Genomic DNA, 17,351 nt, shown 5'->3' with positions numbered 1-17,351 from the left:
GTATTTTAGAACTTGAATAAAAAAATTTAGAAGGAATACATCTGACTTCATCTCAGTCCTAGGGAGGAAACAAACCTGAGACCGCAAATTCCTTGCTGGCCACTTGCCAGATCCCTCCGACCCCAGTGCACTGAAACTGATGCTTTTTCCCCCAAAGCCAGCCCTGCAGCAACCGTGGGCCTGGTCTCCAGATGTCCTGGAACAGCCAGGCCTGGTATCAGCTCCCCTGATGGAGGAAGCAGCTGGCATGTTGGTGGCCTCTTTACTGCACTTTGCCCACTGCTCTCTGGAGCGTGAGGCCTTGCAGGGAGGACCCCGCATCTCACCTGATGAGTGAGCCATGGTTCATGGCCTCGCAGACCACGGCTGCTCTGCAAAGAGCCCTGTTTGACTGCTGCTGCAGTGAGAGTTGTGCGAGTGCAAAGCATGGGAAGGGTTGTTCTGTGGTGAGCTTTTGTCAGGCTAGGGAAATGTTTTCTTCCATCTGAAATGCGTGAAAAGAGTTTTGGTATCTGCTTGCTTGCTTTCATTATTGTTTCTCACTTATACTCCTGAATTGTCCTCTTCTTTCTTAGATGATTAATCTTGTAAAAGACCAGGAGATGCAAAGTCAATCATTTAGTTATTTCTTGATTGTTTATTTTACTTCTGCCTTTCCTTGGCCAGCAGGCACCTCTGCCTCTCTCAGATAGCCTGGTGTAAATCCAGCGTTGACCTCTTCGGCTTCAGTGAGGCTGGTAGGCCCCTGATCTGCTCACTGCTTATTAAAATGCCTTGTCTTTCTCAAAGTCCAGTAAGTGTAAAACAAATTTAGCAGTCCAACTAAGATAAGGGTATCAATGTTCACAGGTTGTGCACCGGCAAAGAAACCTGAAATTTGTGTTTATCAAGAAATGTTACTCTGCTGCTTTTCCAACAACTTTCATCCCATGATCTGGCAATAATTTATTACTGAACAGGGCCTTTTTTAGCTGGGAGCTTTGTTCCCTCTTTGAGCTCACACCAGTGAGGCCAGCAGGAAGAGCACAAATATGCTGCATTGAATGTGCTCCTGGGCTTATTTGTGACCCTGGTGCACGGCCAGAATTGCATCAGACGGGATCTCCCCAGCTGGAACCAGCCCTCCCTGCCTGCTCTTGCTCCCCACTTTGCTTCTCCGGCTTGCCTTCCTGAATAGCAGATTTGCCACGGTACCAGTGTAAAGACAAGCTGAAGAAATGAGCCGGCTGCGCCACCTAACAGAGTTAATGATAGCGTTTCGGTTGCACAGGGCTCCTTGCACTCAGTCTTGGGCAGTTACATAAAATTACAGGAAATCCAAGAGAGAAGATTTCCAAGGGTGAAACCTCTGCCTTCTTTTTGCCAGGAAACTCCCACACCTCCTAAAATTGGCTTATAAATAATACACATACCATGTATCCTTCTACTACTACTCTGGATTCATGATAACTTTTACACGGAGGGCGGAAGATTGATTTGCTATAGAGTACTAAAAGTCTCAGCTCCGACTATACCAGTGGAACATGAAGTTCATTTCTGGTCTTGTTAAGACTTGTGATTCATCACAGAGAATAAAATAAACTAGGTGGCAGGCAATTAGTGTGCATTGTGTGAACCTAATGGTCCTGTTTGTGGTGAGCAATGAGACACAAACCCATAATCAAGGCATAATTTGTCTTGGGAAAATTTTATCTTGGGACTGAACAGAGACAGAAAACAGGAGTTTTAAGCCAATGAGAGAGTTGCAGCTTTCCAAGCATCCCCATGCTCATTGCCTGCTCTTGAAGCCCAGAATACATGTAAAGTGTGAGTTTCTGTGCCACATCCCTTCATAGTGTATCAGATATTCATTACTGCTTGGTTCCCTCCCGTACTTTGTGTATTCCACTTGAAAGTGAAAGCCTACTTAAGATGTTTTAAGGGATATGAAAAATATTATAGGACTGTAGTATCTCTTGACCTGTAAAATCAGACATCTTAGTACCAGGAATTCAGCTGTGTAAAGTTCAGGGGAAGATGCATAAACCTCTAAATACTGCTTTAAATAAAATTCCCGTTAAACTGTGCTTCCAAAACCAGCTTGTACTGTAAGCTGTGCGGCACAGGAATGTCTGTACCCCAGGCCGGAGCTGGATAAAAAGGACTGATCTTGTAAATAGATGTGTGCAGCTCCCTTCCCTTTGCTTCTCTAATGCACCTGTGGTCTTCCATGAGATGGCACGTGTGCTCCTGTCACATATCTTTTGACCTATATTTTGCACTATGGGCCTCATCTATAGTGCAGGGTTTCTGTCCTGGCCAATCACTCGGGTCTGAGCACACCCCTTTGGCATCAATAGCAGCCGCTGGTTGCATGAACTCCCTGTTACACCTCCGCCTCAGGACTAGGATTGCTGTTTGGGGTAGGTTTTTGGATGGATTGATTTGGATAAAGTTTTTTCCTGATGAAGGGAATGGTCTTTTGGTGAGGTATCATTCTAATGGTGGAAAGACTTTCTTGAAGAAGCAGGCTTGCAATATTTCCTAAAAATTTTCCAGTTTGGATTTCTCTGATCTCTCTAGAAAATCCTTAGTTAGCAAGACCCCTACATAACATTGTTTTTTCCCCCATTCTCATGAGCTTTGTGATCTGCATTGCTTTAGACAGGCTCAGTTTTCATAGACAGAAATATGATCTTCAATTTAGCCAGACCTTGAGCCATTAATTGCTTTGAAAATTACAGGGACTGGACGGGAGGCCTGTAGCAGGGTCTGATGTGTTTATGACACTGTAAGTCATAGAGGAGGTGGGTCATACTTGCTCCATGCATCATCTTCACAATTAGTTTCAGATACAGTGAATTATAGATACTCAGTTTAAGGTGATGAATACAAGGAGAACTGCATCCATGTGCTGGTCCAGGAAGAAGAGATGACACTAGAGGTGACAGAAAGCATTTTTAAATACAGGTTTAAAGACAGCATTTTAAATTCAAAGTTTACTGATTCAGACAGCATCCTGAGGTTTTTCTTGCTTATGGCAAACATGCTAAGTGCAAAATCTTACTGCTCCTTCAGAAACTGGTGGCAGCACTGACTGGTGTCTTGCTTGCATTCAGTTTGAGCCAGTTTTCTCATCCAGGAGCTCATTTCTTAGAGGCCTGGTGGAAAGAGTTGTTCCTTTGGGGGTTTTCTTTGCCCAGGAGAGCATGGATTTGTTTCACGTATTGTGGCTTTATTATTTCCAGGTCTCTTGAGCTACAGCAGTATGACATGGCCACACTCGGTGAAGGTTGGTGGAGTAGATAGTAAGGTCTGGTCAGGAAATTTTCTTTCACAGCTTAGTTCCATACATATTCAGTTGGTCTTGTCAGGAGAGTACACGCTGACAGTTCTATAGGGCAGTCGATGCTTGGGTCTGATACCTGGACCACGCTGTCTAGGCTGATTAGCTGGTGTGCTAGGTGAAATACCTCTGCTAGCTGTGATTCCGCTGTGCTGATTGCAGAGTAGTAGAGGGCTCATTTTGTCTCTTATTCTGCAGTGTCATAGTCCTGTAGGAGAAATTTGTATGCTGACAGATGGATTTAGGTCGTTAGTTTTTTATTCTGTTGGCCTTGTAGCTTTTTGCTTGCAGTCCCTGTGTAGTTCATCTACCAACCACAGTGATCTGCTTAGAAAAGACTGGAGGTTGGACAGTTTCCAGTACAGATATCAGGGGTTGTAGACATCAGGTAATTGTTGTGTTTTACAGATTTGTGGGATTTTGACATTAGATTGGGGCCATTTATTCTCATCAAGTGAGATGAAATCTAGAAGAAAAGCCTTTCAAGCAAATCAGCTACAATTGTTTGTTACTCTTTCAGGAAAGTAGGTTCTGACTGTGGCCCACATGAGGTGAAGGTTAGGGGCAAGAGCATTGCTGAGTTGGGGAAATCTTCTCTATCCACATATGCTGAAAGAGGAGGACCCAGTCTGCATGTGCATGGGACTCCAGAGACCACTTGAGAGAATCCCATGGTTTCTATATATGGAACAAAATCAACTATTAGATCATTTATGTTGCTTGTTTGGAGATTAAGGACAAAGAAGACCTGAAGGACTGTGAGGGATTTCAGTACTAGGCTGGTCAGTACATCTGTATGTCTCTCCAAGGAATGACATCAGATGTCTCTTTACTAAAAGGAGCCAAGGGGTTCTCCTGTTCTTCAGTTTTTGTGTTTGGTGTTGATCTCTTCTGATTTGAGGCCATGGAAACAGGACCTTATGGGATAAGCAAGGTGGGCACTCTGTCCGAAAGCAAATATGCAACCTTCAATACTGTGGTCCACCAGGTTGCCTTCTTGAGAATTGAAGGAACTGGCTTTGTTAACAGTCAACATCATAAATACATGTTAGGTATAGTACTGGGATAGTAAAAAGTCTTTCAGTTGGCCTAAAGAGTCCAATTATTATGTATATTTCTATGCCATCTGGTTACACATCCTTATTTTCAGTAGTGTTTAATGGCAACAGCTTGTAAGTTGGTATCATCCCATGGGTTATGGGTGAGCCATTAAAATATATATAAAAAGCATTGAAATATGAAAGCTGCTAGGAAAAGGAAAGGTCTATCAAATATTTACACTAGATTGTGAATCAGCTGCTTCACAATTAGTTAGTGAATAAATAAAAAAGAATGTCACCATTATGACAGTAAGAATCAAGTTTACCAGAAATAACTCCCCGCAGCAGGCAGGCAGGGAGTGTGAGGAGACGCCATCTCGTGCACTGGTTGTACTTCTCCTAAAGTCAGCAAAAGCCTCTTCCTTGCTTTTAGCAGTAACTGGGTAGGCCTCTGTCACTAGGCCTGGTCCTGTATTGACTGCTTCCATGTGGAAGAAGAGGAGAGCTGCTGGGTCCTGTTACATCACCCTTCCTATAGGGAAAACCTCCTATTAATCAGAAGTGGACAAATGGACACAAAAAAAGGACTTTAGGTTCAAGGTTGCCTCACGTTTGTGTACATACTGTGATCTCAGGTCATGCTGCTGTTAGCCTCTGTATGCACATTTAACTCATGTCATTAGAGAAATACGATTTGTGTGTCTTGGGGGCCCTCATTCGACCTAAGGGTCTTGGATGCTTACAGAGGATATGTTAGTAGCAGTGCGGTCTCTGATTTCAGATTGGCACCGAATGGGACGCCAAGGAGAGGCTTTTCCGGAACTTCGGAGGACTTCTGGGGCCGACGGACGAGCCGGTGGGCATGCAGAAGTGGGGGAAAGGCCCCAACGTCACCGTCACTGTCATTTGGGTCGATCCTGTCAATATAATTGCCGCAACGTACGATATCCTTATTGAATCCAGCGCAGAATTTACTCACTACAAACCACCTTTGAATTTGCCCCTCCGACCTGGTGTCTGGACAATTAAAATTTTGCACCACTGGGTACAAGTAGCTGAAACCAAATTCCTCGTTACTCCTCTCACCTTCTTTAATCGGCAGCCTATCAAACAAGGTAAGTTTTATTATCTGGTTCCAGAGATAGTATAGTTATCATATCTTTATTCACTGTAAATGCTGCTGTTAAAAATGGAGTTGCACTGTATTGGAAAAGAAAGGAATATTTTAGATATTAAATCAGAAGAAATAGTTGTACCAAGACAAGCAAAAATGTCTGCATCCAGTCCATAAAACACAGGCGCTTTGAACAAAAGGCTATTTGTATCTTTAAAATATTCATGGTTCAGAATCCAAAGAACTTTAGAGTCTCAACAATCTAACAGTTATGATAAAAACCTTAATTTAGAAATAGAAAGAAAAATGGACTGTTTCCTTTCTTTGCTGCTTTTCATTCACATTTGCTCAGAGAGATGTACAGACATTTAAACTCTTATCTTGACAAAGTTATGTGTTTAATGATAAAAGCATTAATATATGAAATGCTGAATTAGTCAAAATTACCCTAGGCCAGAACTTGTACGCTGACATATTTATCAGATCCAGGCATTCACTTTTCCCTGATGCCTGCCAAAACCTGCTTTGTAAATACCAAGCAGTTGAGTTGCTGAAATGCACGTATGTGCAAGGGATCGCAGAAATTACAGGAGCAGACCCATGCTCACTTTTTCAGCAGAAAGCCATTTGCTTCTCTGCCGCAGTAGCACTGAGCCGTCTGAAACGCAGCGGTCACGCTGAGGCCGCCGGAGCGTGCCGGCTGCAGCAGCGGTCTGCGCGGGAGCACGTGTTCACGTGGCTGTTCTTCAGCAAACGCCGCGGACACTGGGCCGTGGGAAGAGAGAACATTTTGTAGCCACACCTGTTCTCTTATTCAGTAAGATCAAAACAAGTTTGTTGCTATGAATATCTTTACCATTCTCCTTACGTGCTCAAGTGCTTCCATCTGTCTAATATTAATATTCATAACTTTAGACATCTTAAAGTTGCTAGATACATGAATGATCCTATTAAGTTTTCAGAAGTTCTTCTTCCTGACAAGGCAGCAAATAAACTGAGTCAGGCATGTACCTTCCAGTATAATGTGCTGCTTCTGTAATGCAAACATCCCCAGACAACTGCTGGGAGCTAATGCAGCCCTTATCTCGCTCGACGGGAGCTTCGTTCTACACATTTCTCACCACCAGCACAGCTAACTCACTGATTTCTTCTTCTAACATTTGGTGGCATCGTTTCTTAAGCAGAAACTAAACCATGAACAACCTGCTGCTGTTATTAGCTAATAGACAGTGATGAAGTGGGAAGAAACACCATGTGCAGAAGGAAGACATTTTTAAAGTTTGAGGCAACTTACTTCTAAATGCAGGTATTATTGACTTGCCTCTTGTAAATTAATGAATTCCATGTTCTTGGCTAATTTAACAGTTAAAGCGGAAATCGAATGGAAAATGTGGCATGTTGCCAACCTGTGATAAAATTTGCAGCCTTTTACCTGTAAGGCAAGAGCAAGGGTTTCTCAGCCTGCAGCCAGGAGTCCATGCTTCGTAACTCAGAGACAAAACCCCCTGTGGTCCAAACTCTGAATCTGGAATAACTCCACTGAAATTACGGAGTCACTCCGTATGGCCACTTAGGTAACAGAGAAAAATGACCCATTGATTCCCTGGGAGAAGCTCAGGCTTATATTTTTTGTTAAAGAGCCTTATTCACTCATACAGTAATTACAATCTACTACAGGAATGAGATATAAAGCTTGGAAACAATATTATCTGGGAAAAACTCCTCAGGAATGATTCGCTACTGATGTTGTGATGTATAATCTCCAGATGTCTGAGACATGAAGGTAAAGGAGAAAATTAACGACAGGGGCAGATAGTGACACTCCGCTGTAGTTAAATTCTGTAAGCATTTACAATGCAAATTTCTGCTGTTTGGTATTTTTAAAGTTTTCTCTCTCAGCGACACTATTGTACTCTATGCAGGAAATTGTCATCTAGCTTTGATTTCCAGCTTGTGTCAGATTGACACCACTTTATTATTTAAATATATTTTTCTATGCCAAATAAAGGCATTGTGAGAGTATGACAGAAGAATTAGGACTTCTAAAAGAACAATTTCTGTTACATTGTAAACAATATGACGGCTGCCAGAAATCTTCTAAACTGAAGGAATAGCGTTATTGTCTTGTCTTAACACTGAAAATAAAACATGCATCAGACTTAGCCAGGAGCTGTCAGTGGAAAAGGATAATATCTTCTATTAGGGATTTCTTGAAAATTTTGTTCTCCCCACCATGCTCCTCTCTCCTCTCCTCTCCCCTAAAATTAAAGTTCTTGTCATAAAGATTGCCCTGGAAAATGAATAGCTACTCCAGAAGTTTTTTGAATGAAGACAGTCATTCATACATTTCATATCACTTTGCATGTGATTTGTTTGGCAACGATCAGGCCTACGCTGTGCCGTGCCCTCCAGATGTAGGAACGGGCCGGCCACGGAGTTACACACCTGAAAACCTGTCCATGCCCCTGCACGTAATTTGTCCGTGTCATCTTAAAAAGTGTTTGCCCGAATCTGGCAACAGCGCAGCAGCTACTAAAATCTTCTATCTTCACAGCATGAACATTTCAACAATCTGAGTATTTCTTAGATCTCCCCAAGTTAGTGTTATAGAGCTACGCGTAACTTCAGCACAGCGCGCAACAGGGCAAACTCGCTTTCTATTCCCCAGCGCCATGAAAAGAGCAACTTGTTCCTCTCTTGAATAATCAAGCAAAACGTGCTCGTTCCTATATTGTGGCTCCCAACATTCATGATGAAAGTTAAAAATAAAAAAAATTAATTCTGGGATAGCTATCAGCAAAGATGTTTCATTTAGTAATTTATAAGAACAGCATATGCAGCTAATTTATTCATTTTCTGTGCCCACTTATTTATTTATTTTGGCCTAGAGTCTGTTCGTGCAAGTAAAACCATAGAGGGAAATCAGGGACGGGTTTTTCTGTGATAGCAAGTCCAGATGTGCATAATTGACAGAATTTAAATTGATCTAAAAACACAAATTCATTGCCTTTTTCAAAAAACTGGGGCTGTAAGAGCCCGTTCTTTAAATAGAGTTACTGAAGGCACCAGGAGGCTTGGTGCATTTCCACTGTAAACTAGACTCCCCAAACTAATTCAGGGGAAGGCTGGAATCTAATTTTTTATTTATTCTTTCTTGTCCTCGTCCCCCTCCAGCCATCCAAATCCGTTTCTGCCTTCTCCAGTTCTGTCACTAATCAGTTTTGCCTTCAGCAGCTTCCTTCTGGCTCGCAGTGCCACTGCGTGGTTTCCTGGTTGGGCAAAGAGAAAAAAAGGAGGAAAATTAAACAGATTTGCCAGATAACTCATTTGGCAAAATCTGGTTCATTTGCTCCAGCAGGCGCCTCCTTCCCCCAGCGCCCCATGCAGACAGATTCAGTTTTCTTCTTCTCAGTGGCGACTTTGAGTTTCTAACCCCTTGGCTGAGCTTGCTGAAGCCGAGTAGCGCAGGGCTGCTAAGGAGCAGCGAGGTGCCCCGAGGGTTAAACTGTGCCAGGACGCAGAACGGGGGGAAATGTGGAGGAGGAGGAGCAGGAAAGGAAGGAGATCGCTAGCAGGACGGGGCTTCATGCTGCCCGCTTTAGGCAGCCTGAGCTGAAGCGCGGTTCGGAGACCCGAGGCCTGACGTCCGCGTCCCCGGCGCGGTGACGGGAGAGAGGCAGAGCCGAACAGGAGGCGCAGTTCAGAGCAGTCAGCCGTGAACGGAGGGTGGGAGATCCCTTGGGACAGAGGACATGCCAGCCCTATCAGTCCTCTTCCCCTCCCCAGCTATACTTTAAAAAACACAGGAATTGATGTAGTATTCACATCCTCGCTCAGGCTGATAAAACCTCTACTCATTATACAAGAGAAGCCACGGAGAAGGGCTCGGAGACCCTGCGGAGAGGCAGCATGGTCCCTGCGCTGGGCAGTACGGCCCAGGGCCGGCACGCGGGGCAGGGAGCCGGCACATGGGGCAGGGAGCCGGCACGCGGGGCAGGGAGCCGGCACGCGGGGCAGGGAGCCGGCACGCGGGGCAGGGGAGCTGGCACGCGGGGCAGGGAGCCGCCGCAGCCCGTCTGCCCGGTGGCGGGTCCCTCGCCTGCCCTTCTGCCGTGGTCCGCCACAGCCGCCTTCTGCCCTTTCTCCACTGCTGCTGCCTATGGTTTCCTAAGGCCCATTCCTCAGCGCCCCCCGTGACTCACCGTCCTCCTCCCTGCCCTCGCTCAGGGCCTGCAGGGCGCCGGGCACCAGCAGAGCAGCTACCAGGTGACTGAAGTGATGTAAGACACCATCAGGATGCTTCATTGGGGTTTCAGACTTGTGCCAGAAAAAATATCCCACAGGAATTACTGTTTGTTTTTTTTTAATGGAGGGATGCAGAAGGATGGTTTGTATCTGAGCATGCAGCGAGAGCCAGCAGTTCTCAGCCTCACCCAAGTTACCAGGTAGATTTCGGTACTGGTGAAACGGCGAGTGTTTGGCAGAGGTTGGCTCTGCGGCCCCCTTGCCCCGCTTGCCCCCCCGGCTCCGTGCAAAGCCGTCGTGCCAGGCGCAGCACACGCATGTTCTCCGGGGGCAGAGGGGTGCGGAGGAAAAGCCAAGGCAATTTCATTTTTAAATTGGAGTTTATATTCATGGCAAAGTTTTCACAGTGGTCTCCCAGCTGGAGTTATGATAATGAGTTGTCAGGCGTTTAATATGTAGTACCTGTTTCATTAAAGCTAAATAGGTTACTGTGAGCCAGTGGGCAGATAGAGCCCCAAAGCTCAAGCTGATACCAACCACTGGATTGGGGAAAAAAAGGGGGGGGGGTGAGTGGAATAAATAAATAAATAAAACACTTCTTCCTTCAAATGAGAAGGGCAGGGAAGGAGAGCAGGGGCTTCGTTCCCGCACATGCTGCTCCAGTCTGCGCACCCTCCAGCTGCAGCTGCCCGTCCCAAAGGCTCGAAGGCATTAGCAGACAGACCAGCATGCACACATGCATTCCTAAGGCCTTCTACCTAATCCACATTTATGGATCATCTTAATTAAGTATATACTGGGAAACCTTTGTTTTGCCATTGGTTATTTGCAGTGGCTCAATCAATTCAAATTGCATCTATAAGGATTATAAAGTGGGTGGCGGCCGGTGCCAGAACTGCTGTGAATTCTTTAAATTACCTAGAGGTTATGTGACATGTTCTTGATAAACATAATAATAGCAGCAGGCAAGTGCGGGGCTGCAGAGGAGCAGAGATGCACAAGAATCGTCATGCTGAGAAAAACCCCAAAGACAGGGATTTGCTTTGAAATTTAGTTCAGATCCAGTTGACAAGGAGTCGATTAGCTTCACAATGAGCAAATGCAGCACTGTCTTGTTTGCTGCGAGAGAAAACAAACAAAATGCCAATAAAAAATTACCTTCTTGCCAGAGGGTTTCAACACAATTCAAGTAAAGAAATAAAGCTGTACATTCAGTATTGCTTTAAAAAAAAATCACCAGTCTAGCGCCTTAATGTGTACCAAGGTAACCACATTTTTCATTCCTTAGCCCACTGTCTGTCTAAAAATCATTTGCTTTTTCTGCAAAATACTGAGCAAACCCCCACAAAAATGCTGAAATCCCAGCCTGTGCGACAGACTACGGGCTGTGTATGTGCTCCAAAGAAGTTATAGTAAAAAATGCCCGTTGAGAAGGGAAGTGCCCTCCCAGAGTGAAGAGCAAACAAAAATGGGGGACAAAAATAACTCATTTTAAAAAAACAGCCATTTAAAGTCAATGGAACATATTTTGCATTGATACATAGCCTGCATCCTCCACTGAAGTCAAAGGGCTTTTTGGATGTATTTCCTGGCAAAAAGTCTGGTTTAATGCCTGCAATTCCATTAATTTTTGAATTGGTTGCTCTAACTGTACAGTTTTAAAAGTCTAAACACACATTTCATAGAGGAAAGCCTGACATTCTTCATTATTTTTTCATGAGAAAGGAATGAAGTGTCAGTCCCTAAATACTAATTCGGTATCCATGTCAAGCAGCTCGCCCTACAGCGTTTTCTCTGTGTGTCCAACCAAGGGAAGGAGTCAAACAGCCACATCTTCCTTTTGGCTCTGCAGCTAATGCCAAGCTCTGGAGAAATTATTTTAGCCCAGATCCTGAAGGTGCAAATCGGGCAGAATTTGAGGCACATCATAATGCCGTTGTGATCCTCAAGCCCCTGTTCAGCTGTTGCTTTTCTCTGCTTTTCCTAAGTCCTTTGTAGGGAGTGCAGACACCTGCGGGGGCATTGGTCCCCGTGCGGGGCAGGCAGACCCCTGCCGCGTTGTGTCAGGGTTTCCTAATCTTTCTTCCATCAGAGAAGCAGCTCTTAAGACACTGAAAAACATTGTGGGGCGTTTTCCATTAGTACTAGCCTCTGCATTATTTCCTTTTCCTATCTGCTGATGATATTTATGTATTGCTTTTCGAAAAAGGCTGTGTTCAGTTGCATTTTACACTGTTACCCTCATTTCTGCTGGCATGCTCTGGACATGCAGCCAGGGCTGGAGCAGAGCACTGCAGTCGCTTAGCGGTGCAGAGCAAAGCACCAGGGTGTTGGCGCGAGACGTGCAGCATGTCTGACACCGGTACAGGAACAGCAAAGTGAAGAAATGGAAATTTGTTGAAGATGCTGAGCTTATCAGCCTGATCTTAGCAAAAACACCCCACTGGTCCTAAGCAACAGGGGCCACAAATTCAGAGAGGATGGTTACCTCCTGCCGAATGACCATCACCAAGTCCTATGTTTTTGGTAGGTTTCTTTCCCTTCCGCATAGCCACGACATTGCGGAGCATGGGACACATCAGAGACCGAGCGCTGGCGGAGAGCAAACTCCATCTCATCCCATTATTTGTCTGGAAAAACGTCTCTCTCGTTCCCTACAATAAACACATGCACAACAGCCTTTAATTCAACAAGCTCTCTAGATTGCCTGTTTCAATCAGATGATCCTGCTAGTAATGCCAACTCTTATTTGTTTTGGGATTTTTACTTAGAATGTTCCTATTTAATTAATATGTTGACAAACAGTCTTCCATATTTAATTGCTTCCAAAGGAGGAAATTTAATCATGTGTACTTGTTCTGTTTCTTAAACTGCAGTACTCTGGCAGAGCACACTTTTCACACATGTGCTTAGCAAAGGCTCGTTTTTGACTAGAGGTTATTGTGGGCATCTACCATTTAAAATAAAAGAGAGTTTTTGATGGATACAGGAACAGTAAGTGATATATAATGGTGATGGGGATGTGCCGAATTAATTTAATTGGGGATTTGAAGTAACAGACTTACACAATATCTGACATTAAAGACTCTGCAAATGTAACAGCAAATTTCCAATTAAATGTCCCTTTTCCCTCTAAATAAATGTGCTGATTTATTGCCAGCATCTGAGATACTGTCCTCTGCCTGGAAGAAAGGACTCAGTGTCAATCTGCAGTGCAAGCCGCAGGGACATGTGGAAGGAATTGTAGACGCTAATATTTAATTCCTGGCCTCTAAATGGTATCTGAGCGCTGTGGCTTTCCTAGCCTGGAGGGCCCTGAATGGGCCCATTTTGTGTTCTAGACACTGTGTACGTTGGCAGAGCTCAACGTGTCCTCTGTGCTGCAGGGAGGGATGATGGTAAAAGAAGTCAACTGAGAACAGAAAGAAATGGTTGAAAATTTACTCCCTAGAGGCACTGAGTGAATATTTTGAGAGGGTCACATCCTGGTTTTATGAGTAGCCCCTCAGTCCACACTCAGACCTTGAGAAGCAAGTGTGCCTTAGACAAGGACTGACTGACCCATAATGTCCAGCCCCAGTTCTTTAAAAGAGTTTTAGCACAATTATGGCAATCATTTTTGGTGCAATATCACAGATTTGGAGGATGTGTTGCATTTTGCTGAAGTAGAAGAATTACTGTAAGAAAAACAACAGCAGTGCAAAGAAAAGTGTCATTAGGAAATGTTTTTGATCCATTATTCAGCACAAGAGCTTAAAATATGATTATGATTAAAGAGTACTTTCCCAGTAAGAAAGACTGGAGTATTTCCAGAATGATGCTGGGGTTAAGTATGTCATCAGCCCGGTCCGGTCTGTCCAACATGGTGCTGTTATCCTTCCAGTGCCAGGAACGATGCCACCCAGCGTTTGCAGGCAAATGGAGCCAATGAACATTGTGACGTCTCCTCAGCCCTGGGGAGGGTGAATCCAGTTAGGAAGAAAAAAAAAAAAAAAAAAAAAAAAGGCTGAGATCTTTTTCTTAGCCAAACTGATGACAGCACTTCAAGGGTTGGCAGCCTTCTCACACCAAATATCCTTGAACTGTTCCCTAATTTCAGGGCATGGTGTCCTGTGGGTGTTCACGGAGGCTAGAGTCAGCTGAACGGGGTGCATCTCCCTCAGCTTCCTCCATGGTGAAAGAAGTAAAATTTGCTTCTCCTGCATGCCAAATTAGCTTCTCCTGAGAGGGAGCTGCACATTGTTCAAGGTCCAGGTACGATGAGATTTTAGCGAGCGCCCAGACAGGAAGCCCATGAGGCTGGGTCTGCTTTTTCGTTGTGTGTTGTCGAGAACAGCTCATTTCCAGGGCCACGGAAATGGATTGCAGCGCACCACTGACTTTTGGCTTTTGGTTTGCTGTGACCTTAAGCCCTGAAGAAGTCTTTTCCTCACTAATTTTGGGGTTTCTTTTTGCATTTCCAGAGGAAGCCATGAAGTATCACAATGGGCCTCCAAGGAACGCGTATATGGAACAGAGCTTCCAGGGCTTGAACCCTGTCCTAAATATCCCCATCAGCGCCGCCCAGCTGGACCAGGCCAGGAGGAATGCGGCGCTCGTGGGCACCAAGCTGGAGAGCTGGGTGGACTCGCTGGTGGGCAGCGCGTGGTCGGCGGTGGACGTCTGCAGCAGCGGGGCCACCTCGTGCCCAGTGATGCAGGCGTGCAGTCAGACGGCGTGGAGCTCGCTGAGCCCCGACCCCAAGTCTGAGCTGGGCCCTGTGAAACCTGACGGTCGGCTGAGGTAGCATCTGGTATGCTCTTCTTAGGCATAGGTTTTAAAAGGGAATTTAACCTTGCTCATATGTGAATCTCATGGCAGATTTCAGAAGCCTAAGGAAACATTATACCTTTTTGTTACATGTTGCAATATAATTCCTAAAAATCTGACAAAGCCTTTGGCACTGTTCTCTCCGTCAGCTCAGCAACCTCTATTGGGTTGGTTAGGGCCATGGCCATACCACGCTGCGTTGTACCCACGGCCTTTGCAGCGCTGGGAACAGTAACAAGAAGTTAAGGAGCGGGCAGTGAAGGAGCAGCTGCTAAAAGTGTTTTTAAAAAATAAATTTGTGTGTACTTCTGCTGTTTCATAGGCTTTAATTATTTTGCTATCATGACTCAATCACAGCAAAATTACCTTTTATTTATGTTTCCTGGGAAGGTTGGTTACTGCAGGCTATATCCCATATGGCTACATTACCTTACGGAACATGAAATATGTGGGATACATCCTTGCTCATGATTTTTTTTATAACACAAAGTAATTCTGGACTCAGCTAATGTCTGTTGTTACCCTAGTTGGGGAAAATGAGCAAAAGCAGTGTTATTTTCAGACTAATTTCCTGATAAGCTCTAAATGGAACCAGTGTTCGCAGTCATCATTTTTTTTTATTGTTCATGCAGTCAACTTCAGGATCTTGGTACTACTAGCACTATTTTTAAAAGCAAAGAAGCATTTTTGATTCCAGCCCATTTGATTTCTGCTTTTTCTTAAGCCCACCAGCACTTAAGCCTGTTCGCAGACTTCCAGCGAGCGGTATGCAGGAATTGGGGGTAGCTTGTGATGTGTCTGCTCACACCATGTGATAAGTCTTCTCATGAGGTCACAGTTCAGTTCCTCAGAACAGGTGAAACAGTAAAATTTGGCCCTTTGCACTTTAGAGGTGAAGATTATTTTTCTCAATGGGAACAAGATTGGGACCTAAAGTTGCAGCAAACTAATTCTTCCCTAAATTGAGCAGTGGCTAATGAGTCTTAACACTAATTTCCTAGCTTGGTCTCAGATCTGCCAGCTCTTAATGAAGATGGCTATTCTTAGGGTTGCATAGGGCATGTGGGAGGTTGTGGTGAGCAAGACAGGATGGTTCCTGACCAAAGCCACGAGCTGAATATGAAGGAGAGCAAGGCCATGTTTCTCAGTGCTGTTACTTTATTCTGTCAACAAACCCCACCTTTGCCTGTGTTCGGATTTTGACTTTCTAGCAGGCTGCATCCTGTTTTGAATATGTACATCTCACATCATTTTAACCTGCATTTTCTGTACTAGGAAAAAACATTCATTTCCATTCCAACAACTTTTAAAATACATGTTTTTATATGCACATACATACATCTCCAACTGAAGCATTTTGCATTTGCATAGAACATGCACTTTGGGGGGGGGGGGGGTGTTGTTGCTGTGGTAATCTCTTGATAACAACATAACCCGAAAAGGCTATTAGAAGCTCTTGGGTTAATTATAAAAAAACCTGTTAATTTAGTGAAGTAAAGTAGCTGTTTACCCTTCTGTGTGCACGTATAACTTTCCTTTCTGCTGATGAGAGTTATGCTTCCACATCAGGAGGGAAATAGACCCTTAAATCATTCCATAATTGTATCTCACGGAAAGGTTGAATTCCCTTTTAAACAACAGTTGCAAGATGACCATAACACACAGGTCCCAGTGGCTCATTATATTTCTCTCCATAGTGTTGGTTTAAAGCTACTTGCAGTTTGCTTTGGACTTGAAATTGCGGTGTCAGCTGTGCTGGCATTAAGGCAGAGCATTTAAATGTTTATCATCTGGCACAAAAATGGATGCATAGAAGGAACAATTTAGATATTTATTATTTATGTTTTAGTCAATGACTAATTAGTAGGTGCTGCTTTTGCAGCTTGAAGATTATGTTATCTTACTAACTGAAGCTGCCTTTATTAAGAAAAGGCCTTCCTCCCCTCACACCTCCCTTTCCTTTTTTCTTCCTGATTTTGACAGTCCCGGGAGCTGTAGTTTTAGGAAAGCTTGTAGCAATGAGAGCTGGTTGAAATGTTTCTGTCAAAATAATGCTCCTGGTTTTCAACTGGCTCTAGAGGCAAACGTTTAAAAACCAGGGTTGCCAACAGGTTTATATAATAGAAACACAATGTTGTTACTCTTTCCATAGGTTTTTTTTTTTTTTTTTTTTTTAATAGTACTTGTTTTTAATCTAACATTCCATTATGAAGGTCAAATTTTCTGGGGACCACCAATCCTCACTGTGAAATCCAGGGCTTTAGTCACGTTGCTGCAATGGCAACTGCATGGTTAAAGCCCTGCAGATCAAATGGAGAGCATCACATTAACGGCACACACTTTAGCTATCCTAGTCGATGATCATTCTTAATAAGTACTGCGGTAGTTGCAAAATCCAGTCTGTCTTGCACATAAGCATATGTATAAGGGTGCGCCCACACACACACACACACACACACACACACAGATAATCTGTTTTTTAAATTTGATACTTTTTTTATTCTTAAACAGGAATGTTTTTAAGTAAAAGTGCTTTGTTGAGAAGTTCTCATTATGAACTGTGTCAAACAGAAGGTGGCAACAATCCAGTCTTTTATGGTTAGAAGAAAAGCTGCCACTTTTATCATTTAAAATTTAAGGCTCAAATTACTTTGTTTTAGTTTAAAGAAAAGAAATCAAATGTTTGCTGATATATCTAGTTACATTATATACTGTGTTTAAAATAGCTCAAAGAAATATTTTATATTAGTTTGTTTTCTAAAAGACAAAAAGCATCTACACAAAGAAGTTCTGTAGCAAGCTGGCAGTTCCAGTGCTG

At 43.8% G+C, this 17,351-nt stretch overlaps 1 protein-coding gene across 2 annotated transcripts in view; it reads left to right on the top strand.

Annotated features, from left to right (window-relative positions):
* The window catches only part of XYLT1 (xylosyltransferase 1), a 282,026-nt gene extending 266,151 nt beyond the window's left edge, over positions 1-15,875 (top strand). For both annotated transcript variants that reach the window (XM_026083266.1, XM_026083267.1), the window contains 2 exons: positions 5,147-5,480; positions 14,188-15,875. In XM_026083266.1, the coding sequence (XP_025939051.1) occupies positions 5,147-5,480; positions 14,188-14,510 (657 nt within the window). In that variant the 3' untranslated portion in view covers positions 14,511-15,875. The remainder of the gene's footprint in view (positions 1-5,146; positions 5,481-14,187) is intronic.
* The last annotated feature ends 1,476 nt before the right edge of the window (positions 15,876-17,351 follow it).

The sequence above is a fragment of the Apteryx rowi genome, unplaced genomic scaffold (assembly GCF_003343035.1).
Source record: "Apteryx rowi isolate R43461 unplaced genomic scaffold, aptRow1 scaffold_6, whole genome shotgun sequence".
In the NCBI taxonomy this organism is placed as follows: domain Eukaryota; kingdom Metazoa; phylum Chordata; class Aves; order Apterygiformes; family Apterygidae; genus Apteryx; species Apteryx rowi.
The sequence above is the reverse complement of the archived record's forward strand: the minus strand, read 5'-3'. Positions and strand labels throughout refer to the sequence as shown.